Genomic DNA, 13638 nt, shown 5'->3' with positions numbered 1-13638 from the left:
GGGGGGGGGGGGGGGGGGGGGGGACTGGGTAGGGAAAGGATGTCTGTTGGTCCTGGGAGAAGTAGGCAAGAAGGCTATGGGTGAGAGAGAAAGACTTTATTTGGAGAGGAAGAACTATATAAAATTCACAGAAAATTATATTTTCCTACAGAAATGTAAAAAGCAAGGCTTAGTGACCCCGACTGTTATTTTAACATTACATTAACTTTGGTTAAAAATAAAAAAATAATTTCAGTCAAGCAATAAAGAATGGAGATGGAAGCATAATAAAAACAGTGAGATCTTATAATCTGTTGTCATTTTCAGAACATAACAGCAACTAAGGCTGGCTGATATTCATAGGAAAGTGTGCTGAGAAGAACCAATTAAAAAACATTGGTATTAAATGGGGTAATGCCTGAGAAGGGCAAGTGAGCATGCCTCGGCATATGAATCATAAGTATACATTTACTCCATCAAATAACATATCATTATTTTTAGGTTACCTTGTGGCTGACGACTTGGATGATATATCTGAAGGTCAAAAGGCTGTGCACTTGTCTTCTGTATCACACTGACATTTTGGCCTGTCCATTTATTAGCTTTTGACAAGGTATTGGTCCTCCAGTCAGTCCAGTATACTTCACTCCCATATAAAGAAACAGCAAAGGGATGAGAAAGATATTCATGACCTCGTATGATCTCTATCATGCCGGTTCCATCATATAACGCTGAATAAATAGCATCGGACCTACAAGAAATACCAGATTAAAAGAAACCAATATAAAATCAAGACAGCTTAGCCAATATGAGAAAATAGTTCAGCTCTGCAGTGAATATTCTTCATTTTTTAAAGATTTTTTTCATTATATAATTAATTACAAACTCAGATAGAGCAAATATTACCTTTGGGTGGCTCAAGCATACATGATCTAGGATTCCTTGCTTTTAATGTTTTTTTCTGCTTGTATTATCTCAAAATTAGAATACAAGTTATCACAATTTATTTGAAATATAAAAACAAAACCACTAATTTTATTCACATGATTTTAAATATATTTTTAAAATATTAGCAATAGGGCCTTTGACATGTATGTAGTTCCTAAATGGGTCAATGACTATTTTTTGCAGGAAGATAAGTAGGATTTGCTCTATTGTACATCTTTTTTTTAAAGTATTTTATTCATTCATAATAATTTCAAATGTATATTAAGGACCTTATCCTGTACATGCTGCAGTCATTGGCTCAATGCTGGCTTTAATGGGTTCAAGATCAAACTTTAGGACAGCTCATGCATAACACATTTATTTTAAGATCAGTAATGTAGCATATATTCTGCAATCTACATCAGATTCTATATATAACAACAAGCACTAGAAAACTGATAATTCATGTTGTAACTGTTTTTACCTGGCATCTGTCCATACTATTCTTTTTTCAAAATGATCAACAGTAAGACCATTAGGCCAAGCTCCAGTACCCATGTCTTTATATATGATCTTTCTTCCTGCACCACTCATGGAAGCAGACTCAATGCGAGGAAAATTAGCATCCCAGTCTGTCCAAAACAAAATACTGTACAAAAGAAGGAAGAAAGGAAAAGAGCTCTTACTTGAACATCTGGGTAAAATCATAATGAAGCAGACAAATTATATATACAGAAGCTGTGTACATTTGGTACTTAAAAAGATAATTAAGGGAAAAATAATACTTAATACTTAAATATTTGAAATATCTCAAAAGAAACTAAGTTACAAAGGGAGACTTTGGCAACCTGTAATATTTTCATTAGGAGGTAAGATGAAATGAAGAAAGTGTGTTATGATTATAATGCTTTGCCATTTTCAAGGCAGTTATGAAAATGGAAAAAAAAAACTTTTTTTTTTATAGTTATCTAGCTACAAAATTCCTTTCTTTCTTAATGTTATTATTTGATCATTGTAACAGAGAGCCACAGGCTCCTGTTAATTTAAGGGTGAAGGAGCAACAGAGAGCCTCAGGCAGGGAAAGCTGCTCATTATAAGCTGCCCGGGAACAGGTACTTGGGGATTAACCTGATGCAACCAAAGAGCTAGCTGTGCAGCAGTAGCACCATGGGCTAGAGCCCAGCATGGGAGACAAGATAGGAGCACAGAAGACATCAACAGAAGTAATTCACTCTGCAGTTGAGCCACCAAGCTGAATCAGGAGACACCTGCAGCAGTCCAGGGAGGCACCTGACGGGCAGAGGGCAGGGCCAGGATGGTATATAAACACAGGCCCTGAGTCAAGAGGGGCAGCCTGGCCCCAGAGGCAAGAGCTCCAGAGCAGGGAGAATGCAGGAGAGCTCCCAGCTGGCACCAGGGCTATCCTAAGGAAGGTGAACTGAGTGCTACTGCTTTACAGGGGAACATTACCTGGGATAAGTGGAAGCCTTGTTATGCAGGCAGGTAGCCAGTGTTTATGTTTGGATCCAGAGGAGGTTTGGTTTGTGTTTGCCAGAACCCCCTCCTTGGTTAGTTTTAACTGGTGGTTTGGACCTGGCTGAAATGGGAGTGAGCAGAGGCCACAGCAGGGCACCTGGGGGTTTAACCCACGTTGGGGTGCCAGTGCTTAAAGCCCTGCTAGGGGCCTTGATTCAGGGCTTAGACCCAAGGATGAGGTTGCAGCCTAGAAAGAGAGAGAGAGAAAAGCTGGAGTCTAGCTCAGACAAGAGATGGACGAGGGCTAGGCAGCCCAGTGCCCAGGGAGGGCACAACCATGGCCAGGGTGGCCCGTGCATGAGAGGGACAGTCCTAGAGGGGTGGAATCAGTGCCAGTGGCCTGGGGCCCAAGCAGGGAGCAACCTGAGAGGGTGAGACTCAGGCTAGAACCCAGAGTCAGGCCCTCTGGGTTAAGGGAACCAGCAAGAGAAAAGGGGCAGAGGCTGGCAAGGCTGAGGCCCCAATTAGGGTATAAAGGTATGAGATGGCCTGGTGTTGTATTGGGGCCAAGTGCCCAATGAAGTCATTAATTAGTAACACCAGCGAGGCATGGGTATGGTTGTAGGGGAGATGGGAGGCTGTAATTAGCCCTTAAAGATAACAGATGCCTTCAGTGCCCACCTGGCAAGGTCACGGTGGAGACCAGCCATGGCAACAGCTAGTTAGCATCTAAAGGAACTGGGGCTTGCTCTAGGATCCATTAGGCAACCTCCATTCCAATCAAAAAATTGTGTCATGGCATGGCAGTAAGTAAGAAGAGGAGGCCACTTCTAGGGCTAGATAAGGGTTGTGTTGCCACCAGCGGGCATGACAGTCACCCATGTAATTCAATGCAATCATTACTGACACTTGAACACTTGAAATATATCTATGCTTGGTCAGACAAAGGAAATACTCTGGGGTTTGCTAGCTTCCATAATCAAGAGCTGTATGCTTCAACAGGCAATATTTAGAGCAAACTGCTCGTTTTCCACACTGCACATACTGGTTGATTAGGAGGCAATATGTCTTTTCACAGTTACCAAAAGCTTATGCCAACTCTTTTTGGCTGGCTGAGCCCTACTAAAAATTTGCCTGCAATTTAAAGAGGTCAGGCACTGATCTGTAATAATTTTTTTTAATGTTCAAAATAAATCTACAGGCTCATTTAAAAAGAGCATTCACTTTCTTCTCTTCACACAGTCTCTGTCACCAGACTACAGTTGGCAAGCCAGTCAACTGACCAGTCAATTGACTGCATCTTTTTTGAGTTGTCAAAGATTATAGCAATTTTACAAAAGAAACCCAAACAAACCTGCTATAGTAGGCTTTTTGTAGTTTTTTTATCAGAAATATGATTTTTAAAATTGTTTTTGACACATTTCTTAATGTAAAATTTGTGCTTTTTTCTGTGTATTATTTCCACCTATTGGCAATTTTTTACAATTTGACCAATATGTGACCATTCCATTGACCAAACTTTATTTGACTGGTCCGACACCCAACTTTACTGAAAACGTATCTTGCTCGGTAAAGCCACTGAAGATGCTGCTCTACAATTGTGTGTTTAAAATATTTATTTTCTTTAAAAAAATTAATCCACACTTATCCAAGGGCTAATTGATAAAAGTGAACATATTTAAGAAAGTTACCATTGAAATGATACCTGAAATATGCTTCACTAGAGGTAAAAAGTAAAGACTTTAAAAAAAAGAACAACAACAATTATCATCTCTACAAAATGTAACACTATATTTAAAAGAGTGTGGATAAATACACTGATTCAAAAGACAGTGTCTATGATGTGAATTTGTTAAATTTTGGCATTGAGGTAACTGATCTCATAAATATCCTATATTAGTTTTATTACATCAAAGGTCTAGCACCAGGATGCTCAACCTCCGTCCTGTGAAGCCATTGAACTCGGCCCATGGAGCTCCAAATGCAGTGGGAAATTTGGCAGCAGCAGAATGGTGGCCATTAATATAGTCATCCTCCCCATGCCAAATTCCCAAACCTTAGGCCCCACACTGCCAGTCACATCCAAGCCACACCCCCTTCCTTGAATCTGGATTCAGCCAAGCCACGCTCCACACCCCAACTCCCCCCCCCCCCGGGGCTGGGCCATGCCCTTTTTTCCCATGAGGCCAAACCATACCCCTTTTTCCCCATGGTGCTGAGCCACACCCCCTTTCTCCTGTGGGGCTGAGTTCTGTTTGGGTTGGGTCATGCCCCTCTGTCTGGCTGGATGGTGACTACCATGGAGACCGTGGTGCTGGATCAGAACCACAGGTGGGAACCAGCTCACAGATGGACATGGCACTGCCCATCTGGCCCACGAGGGAAAAAAGGTTGAGCATCACTGGGCTAGCATAATATGACAATAATGTTACATTTCCTATCAAATTAAGGTATCAAAAAGGAATAGTCCCTGTCTGATTAGGCCGTTTCTAGGAGATATCCTCAGCATCAATAATAATCTAGGCAGGTACTAGATTTTAAGGTTCCACATTTTTTAACACATATTTGTGCACACATAAGTAAAAGTTAAATCCTAGGTACTCAAAAGTGTTTACCTAATTAGCCACTGGCATGTTTATTTATATGGGGCTGAATTGTGATTTTGATACAAGCTCAGAGAAGGGGAGAATACATTGTTGCACTACCTTTTGTTAATTTTCTTGCCCACCTGGGAAGTAAACCATGCTAGGTTCATGGCCAGGATAGCAATATTGGCTGCAAAGGGGAAAAATCACAGCTCTGCCTAGTCCTTGCTTTGTTCCACTCCTCACCAGCTATATGAGGAGGGACCAAAACAGCCTGTGTTTGTCCTTGTGAGCAAGCAGCAATACCTCCATAAACTGTGGTCCGGTCTGTATTATCGTTGCTCAGTCCTGTCTTCTTTCTTACCTTTCCTAACTTGCTTGCAATGCCTTTGCTGAAATAGGGCCTTGCCCCTAGGGACAAAGTATATCCAACAACTGAGGCTCCACAGGGGCTCTTTAAAAATGCAACTTTCTACCACCACTTTGTAGCCACTTCATACTTCACCAGAGCATTGCCAGGCCTCTCAGGAGCTCTACTTCCCCTAGGCCCATTCAGCCTCTGCTGTGGCCCTCCCAGTGCAGGCCTTTCCTTTGGCCTTTCTGCACTCCTCTTGAGCTTTCACTAACCATGGCCTTTCTCAGGGCTACTGTACCTTGGCAGCACTTCTCCCTGCTCTGGCTTACTGAGTTACTGTACCATGAGTCCAACCTTCTCCAGCACTTGCAATGCTGCCTTGAGACCCCTTATGCCCTTGTGCTACACTGTTATGCAGGCCCTTCATTTGCATACAGAAATGTTCATTTCATAAAGCAAGTATAAGCCTATGTATGAATTCTTTTATAAAGACTCAATTTTAAAATTTGATCTTATTGGTTTTGGCTTTTATTTTTCCTAATCACTTTTTTCTTCAACATTTTTAATGTTTAACATAAAGATAAAGAGAAAAATGGATTTTGGAAAGGAGAGAAAAATTAAACCAAATAACGACAAAGGGTAGTTCGTTTTTTCCAGTTACAGTCTCTCCTCAGTGAAGTATTGTGTGGCTAAAAGACCTACAGAGTCAGTTCAAGAGTTTGTAAGGTGCTTGTCAACGTTGTAAGCTTTTAAATACTTAGCAGTAATTCCAACCAATCTTCAATTTGAATCATGTATGATATTGTTAGTCATAAGTTCTTTGCAGGAGAAGGAGCAGGGGGTGTTTTGTGTGCAAAGGGGTTCCCTCTTGCCAAAAAGGAGGTTTGGTACATAGTTACTTTAAATAATCTTTAGTATCTCAATAAACAGAAAAATACTGCAGTTCCTCCAGCCCCCTCCATTCCACAGATACCAAGTTACACTGAATTGTTTACCATTTATGGACTCTCTCTCATACTCTACCACGTCAACTAGCCAATATTTTCTTTTTGTTGTTACTCAATAATAATAATTCTTCAAACTCTTACAGTAGATCTAAAAGCTATTTACAAAGCGCAGAAATTGGTAAACATATCTCCAGTTTGGAGTTGATTTAAAAACACAGAGTGGTTAATTTGCTTGCTTGTATCCATAAAGTGGGCCGGAAAAAAGCCAAAACAATTCACTACATTGCCTGATTCTCATTCTGGTTCCCTGGATCACAACATTCATTTCCCTAAAGTAGTATTAAAGTTACATGCCATAATTCATTACAAGCAAGCAAACAAATATTTAAACTTTTAAATATTACCTCTCAAAGTACTCCATAAGAAATCATCCACCACCAACAACCTCCCCCCCACCACTCTCCCCAAAAAAGAAGACACATTTTCTAGTTACCCATATCTAGGATCCAAAGCAATAGCTCTGGGATGCTCCATAGCTCCTGCTATTAACGTTGTTCTCAAAGTGCCATCTAGTTTTGCTACTTCAATTTGGTCCAAGTTGCTGTCTATCCAGTATATGTTTCCTGCAATCCAGTCTACAGTAAGACCCTCAGGAGTAGCCAGGCCATGTTCTACTACCACTTCAATGGCATTCACACCTGAAAAAAGGCAAAAGATTATACACATGCTAGAGAGGATGAGAGCAGAGATGTAACAGCTACTTAAAATGTGATAAATGTACACCTACAACTGCTGGCCGAACAAAAATAATAAAAAGCCTGAATTATATATAACTTTTCTGATGCTATATTTAAGACAGTTTCTATTTAATGAGTCCTTTATACATCTTTTACAGAGAGACTCATAATAGCCAACCTGATATTATGATGTTATTTATCTTCATGAGTAAGATATTTTTCTTTCCTCACAAGTTGTGATAGATGGTTATAAACAAAGTACATATTTGGCAGTATTTTGATAAATGAACTGTGTTAGTTCACAGGAATAGGAAATTTAAAAGTTTTTGGAAAGTTGAGAAATAAAAATTCTCAAACTACTGAGCCTGTAAATAACAGGTTTCTTATAATAATAGTTTCATAATAATAATAATAAAATGGCACCCTGCCCTGACTTCTGCCTTTATAAAAATTTGTTATGCCATCCACAAAGGAATCCAAAGGTACACTGCAGTGTAGCAGTATTTTTTCACTGATGTATGACCATATACACCACAGATGCTGTTCTTCCAAACTGGTGCATTTATAACATAATTAGGTCAAATGTTTATGACCAAAACTCTGAGTATTCAAAAAAAAATGTAAAATTGCACAGCTGAATCTGTCCAAAGATAATATTTACATTTTGAACCAGTGACATCTGCCTGAGTTTGCAGATAGCCTGAAAAATAATGGATAAGGAGTATGGGGTAGTGGTCAGTATCCAGCCCTCTGACCACTACCCCATGCTCCTTATCCATGTGGACATGAATGACTTCGCTTTGAGCAATCCCAGCTGGGTCATGAATGACTACAGCACTCTGGGAGTGGTGCTCAGAGGGTTGGGAGTACAGGTGGTTTTCTCCTTGATCCTTCTAGTTACAGGTCATGGGCATAGAAGGAAAAAAAAGAATTGAAGAAGTAAGCAGAAGATTCCGGTGCTGGTGCCATTGTGAAGGCTTAGGCTTCTGTGACCACAGTCCACACTTCAGAGAGAGCGCCAGCGAGTTACTGGGAAGAGATGGCCTCCACTCTGTTCACATGGGGAAGAATCTCTTCTCGGCCAGAATGGCTGACCTGCTTGTCCGGGCTTGAAACCAAGTTCACCAGGGACAGGTGGATAGCCACCGTGCAAGCCCACCAAGCATCAACCACAAGCAGGTCAGGCTGTACAAGGGAGCTTAACTCCTACCCCAGCCCAGGGATGGGGCTCTTTTAGGAGTGCTGGGAAGCCTAGAGCCTCCAATGGCAGGCACACTTGCCTATACACAAATGCCAGGAGCCTAGGCAACAAACACAAGAAACTGGCTCTTCTGCTAAACAGCAATGACTATGATCTCGTAGGGATAACGGAAACCCGGTGGAACTCCATTATGATTGGACCACAGGTATAGATGGTTATACCTTGTACAGGAGAGATCATGTTGCAAGAAAGGGCAGGGGTGTAGCTCTCTATGTGAAGCAGCAATACACTTCCCTACAGGCAGAGATTGGCAACCAAAGGAAGTGACTTGAGACTCTCTGGGTAAAAATCCAGGGGGAACATGGTGAAGGACATATAACAGTAGGACTCTACCATAGATCTTATAATCAGGAGCAAGAACTTGATCACAAATTCATTAGGGAACTGGCTAAGCCTGCATACTCTTGCTACATGATTGTCATGGGTGACTTCAACTACCCTGACATCTCATGGGAAGAGCTCTCAGCCAAATCCGATCAGTTGCAATGCTTCCTCACATGCACTGATGAGCTCTATCTGTCTCAAGAAGTCTATGGGTTGAAAAGAGGCAAGGTGCTGCCTGGCCTGATACTGGCCAAAGGGGATGATCTAGTGATCGACCTGAGAATCAAAGGGAAGCTGGGTGACAGTGATTGTGAGTTGATCACTTTAAGCTGGCAAGTCAGTCAGCAATGCAGAAGCCCTCAGCTTTAGAAAAGATGACTTTCACAAGGTCAGGAGGCTGGTTGTTGAAGCCCTGAGAGGCCAGGGGAGTCCATGATGATTGGTCACTCCTCAAGGATATGATCCTTGAAGCACAAGGGAAGTCCATTCGAGCCCATAGAAAAAGTAGGAAAAGGGCTGGGCATCCCCCTTGGCTCCGTAGGGAACTCATGGACCTCCTGTATCTAAAAGGAGAAGCTTATAAAGGATGGAAGATGGGAAACACCACTAAGGACTATTTAGAATTGGCCTGCACTTGTAGGGAGTGAACTAGGAAAGCCAAGGTTGAAACTGAGCTCAGACTGGCTACATGAATCCAGGACAACAAAACGTCCTTCTTCAGATATGTGGAAAGTAAAAAAACAAACAAAAAAACCCAACCAAACCAAGGAAAAAGCCAATTTCTTTAACAATTATTTTGGGTCAGACTTCCATCAGCCCAGGGGGATCACACAACCTGACAAGATGCAGGATCACCAGGGAAAGTGTGAGTACACATCCAACTTTGGCAGGGCACTGCTGGTGCCTACCACTTTAAGGGCTGAAGCAAGCAGCAGCCAGGCGCTTAAGTATGGTGGCCATTTTGAGACCAAGGATAGGATGAAGCAGCAGTCTGCTGCTGGCATCCATGAGAGAAACATCAGTCAGTGGAGCTGAGGCTCAGGAACAGCTAGGAGGTAAGGACAAGAGCCTATGGGGATAGCTAGGAGGCTTTTGGTTCTGGGCATGACCTAAAACTACGTTGGTGGGGATGGGTGGCCTGGTGGGGCTCCTGGTGGCATGGGAGCCCCCAGGAAATGCCAGGCCAGTTACCACCCTGGTAAAAGGCGGGTCAGGGCGCCTTAATAACCCTTGCTCCTACAACCGGGTAAGTAACCACATAGTAGGGCCTGAGAAGGTGGGCCCATGCCAGAGAGTGTGAGCTAGATGCTCAGAAGCTTGACTTGAGGCACCCTCAAGTGATCAATGCTGTGGCCAGGACCAGAAGGGTCAAAAGGGCCAGGGGCCCACCATGAGGGATACCCAGAGCCAAGGGCCTGGGGTTCTGACTAGCCTTGGAGGTGAGGCAAGGGCCAAAGTTCCCAAGGAGGGGGCACACCTGAGAGGGGGAACAGTGCAGGGATCTAGGCAGCCCAGAATGAGGGTGGAATAGGCCACCTGCTGAGAAGGGTCTAGTTGAGGTCCAGCTCAGAGTGTTTTGGAGCCCAGTGTGGGGCCAGAGATGTAAAGAACTAAGATGTCATCTGCAAGGCATGGGCTGTGATGTGTGTGTGTGGGGGGGGTGGGGGCTGGAGCTGCAGATGGCACCCCCTGGCATTGGGGTCAAAAAATGGGCAGCCTCTCACCTAATTAGCACCATAATTATGTACCATCCAGGCATGAGGGGAGAGAGAGGCAGCCAATTAACCCAAAAACAGGTGGGCAGAAAGGCCTGTTGGTATAGTTCTTGTGAGGGAACACCTTGAGAGCCTGGGCATCCACAAATCAGCTGACCCAAATGGAATATTCCAAGAGTGCTAAAAGAACTGACTGACATAATAAAAGAGCCAATGGCAAGGATATTCGAGAACCCGTAGCACAGTGGCGAGGTGCCTGATTATTGGAAGAGGCCCAATGTGGTGCCTATATTCACGAAAAGGAGGAAGGAAGATCCATGGAACTACAGGCCAATAAGTTTGACCTCAGTCCCTGGAAGGATCTTAGAAAAATCATCCAGGAAACCATTAACAACAGGCTAACAGAAAGCAACATGCTGAGAGATAGCTAACACAGCTTCATTGTGCGTAGGTCTTGTCTGACCAATCTCATTTCCTTCTATGACCAGGTGATACATCACCTGGACAAAGGAAAAGAATTGAATCAACAAGACTCATGGTGATCAGTGGCATCTCCCAGGGCTCCATTATTGGATGTATTTAAATTCAGTGTATTTATAAATGTTCTGGACTCTAAGTTCGCTGACAGCACCAGCTATGGGGAAGTGTGGTCACCCTAGAGGACAGACTGGCGATTCAGGCTGACCTCAACAGACTTACAAGGTGAGTGGATCAAAACCTGATGGAATTCAACACTGAGAAATGCAAGGTGCTCCACCTCTGTAAAAAAAACCCACACCACACTTACAGGCTGAGCAGTGCTACACTTGCTAGCATCACAACTGAATGAGACTTGGGGGTCATGACTGACCACAAAATGAACGTAAGCCACCAATGCAACGCTACAGCCAGCAAAGCAAACAAAACTCTGGCTTGCATCTACCAATGCATCTCAAGCAAAACTCAGGAAGTCATCCTCCCACTTTACTTGGCCTTGGTGAAGACAAAGCTGGAATACCGTATCCAATTCTGGTCTCCGCAAGTCAGAAAGGATGTGGAGAAGTTTGAAAGAGTTCAGAGGAGAGCTACACACATGATCACAGGACAAGAGAGCAGGCCTTATGAGGATAGGCTGAGAGTTATGCGACTTTTCAGCCTGAAAAAGCATAGGCTCAGGGGTAACTTGGTGGCAGTCTATAAGAGGTCTGCATCAGGAACTGGGAGAACATCTGTTCACCAGGGCACACCATGGGAAGACAAGGTCCAATGTTCACAAACTCTGGGAAAGCCATTTTAGGCTGGACATAAGGAAAAACTTCTTTTTCTGTCCGAGTCCCCTGGTACTTAAATAGACCTTCCCCCGCCCCCAGAGGTGGTGCAAGCACCTACTCTGGATACTTTCAAAAACTGGATGCCTATCTTGCTGGGATCATTTGACCCCAGCTGACTTTCTGCCCCTCGGTCAGGGGGCTGGACCCAATGATATTGCAAGGTGCCTTCCAGCCCTAACCTCTATGAAATCTATAATGCTATGAATATAATGAGAACTATTCAGTTTCACATAATTGAGATGAAGCTTCAGCAAAATTTCACTACTGAGCATTTTAGCAGAAGCAAACTTGTATACTAGATCATTGTATGTGGGGATAAACTGAGGCAGGATGAAGTGGAAAAAACAAGCTGCTTTCAAGTGTTATTAGGGTAAAGAATGCTCAAACCTCCATCCTTCTAAATCTGAAAATAGCAGGGTAAGTGATAGATGCTTTTACATGTGGATATTAAAAAACTTTAGTTGCCTTTGAGTGTCAAACCCAGAAGAATTTCTCATGATCTACAGGGTGTCAAAGCCCTACTTACACCTCTGAGCAGAGTCTGCATCTCCCTTTTCTCTCTTTCCTTTTATGATTTCTCCAATACAATTATGTGTTTCATTACAAAAACATTAAATACTCTGTAAATGTTGGGACAGCTTAAAAAAACAGCAAACAAAAGGCAAAACAAACAAAATCAGAATGAAGGTGAGGAAAAGTACAGTTACACTCATTGTTTGGGAAATGAGTATTGTAATTTGGCCCATTTGGAAGATTTCCAAGATTTGGAAACTTTCCTTTCTATTAATACTATAGTCTACTCTTACCGGAAATGTATACCATGAGTAGAATACTTCTCTAGTTTCATATTACTGTATTGTGGTTTTGTAGGTCTATGTCTAAAACTGATACTCATGTTAGGTTCTGTTTGTTTAACAATTTGTGAAAGTAACAGTTCAATTAGATTCTAGCTGGTTTAACATTGTAGGACTGCATTGTTTTGTTGACACGCTTTTCTAAAAGGCCACATAAATTCATTCAAAAGTTAAATTCATACCTCCATTTTCAGAGAGCTTGCCTCGGTAAATTTTATCCTCCACCACATCAGTCCAGTACAGTAAACTCTGACTGAAATGAAAGTCAAGTGCTATTGTGTTTCTTAAACCAGGAACTAAGAGGCTGTAGTCTCGCTTGTGAAGATCAATTTTTCTGATCTCATGCCGGATGGAAAAAATTATGAAAGCATCAAATGGATCTAAAAAGTAAAAATAGATTACACATTAAAAATAAAGTTATAAAGCGTAACCTTTCCCCATAAACTTGGTGATACACAGATTTAAATAAGAATAAACAATAATACTTCATTAAAGGAATTTTGATTAAAAACAACTTGTAGGTCACAACAGATTTTTTTTCTTTAAGGAGTAAGTTTCTCAAATATACATATTTCAAGCCATTAGACTTCTGTTCACTGTAAAACAATTGAAGGGAAAGTTCAATCGCTTTGATCACTTCAAGTGGTAATGAAATAATAAAAACAAAACTATTTGACTCAGCAATTACTCTGTGGTCCACAATCCCAGGACAAAAAAGATCTTACAGATGATAGTTTTTAAAGAAACAGTCTTTTAAGGACTTTCAGGATTGATGTCTACAAAAAAAGATGTCAATTGTCACACTTAATGACACTTTAGATGACTACTATTTTCTAATCTTTTCAGGTTATCTAGTATTGTTCTAATGGATATCTGGTTTAAAAATGTTTTGCAGTGAGCTTAATAAAAAAGTAACATTTGTGTGTGTAAGTTAAAGTACTTAAATAACATATGTAACAGCAAACCACAGAAGCAAGGAAATAAAATTTGAAGGTTTCTAACAACACATACCTTAACCAAGCTCACAACCACAGAGAAGCATAGGCTTAACTTTTCATTTCATTGCTGCCATGGATTTATGTTAAGTATGTTACATGCACATCCTTAACACCAACAATACTTTGGCTTTACCTTTTCATTCCCTCCTTTTTTTTTTTTTTTTTTTTTT

The 13638-nt window shown here is 41.8% G+C and overlaps 1 protein-coding gene across 1 annotated transcript in view; it reads right to left on the bottom strand.

Annotated features, from left to right (window-relative positions):
* LRP1B (LDL receptor related protein 1B) overlaps positions 1 to 13638 on the bottom strand; it is a 2002088-nt gene that overhangs the window by 752138 nt on the left and 1236312 nt on the right. The window contains exons 23-26 of the mRNA XM_019522796.1: positions 12653 to 12850; positions 6763 to 6967; positions 1391 to 1555; positions 486 to 730 (exon numbers count right to left, since the gene is read on the bottom strand). Coding sequence (XP_019378341.1) covers positions 486 to 730; positions 1391 to 1555; positions 6763 to 6967; positions 12653 to 12850 — 813 coding nt within the window. The remainder of the gene's footprint in view (positions 1 to 485; positions 731 to 1390; positions 1556 to 6762; positions 6968 to 12652; positions 12851 to 13638) is intronic.

The sequence above is a fragment of the Gavialis gangeticus genome, unplaced genomic scaffold (assembly GCF_001723915.1).
Source record: "Gavialis gangeticus isolate Ggan-Ray unplaced genomic scaffold, GavGan_comp1, whole genome shotgun sequence".
NCBI classification, from domain to species: domain Eukaryota; kingdom Metazoa; phylum Chordata; order Crocodylia; family Gavialidae; genus Gavialis; species Gavialis gangeticus.
This window is presented reverse-complemented; position numbering and strand designations above follow the sequence as displayed.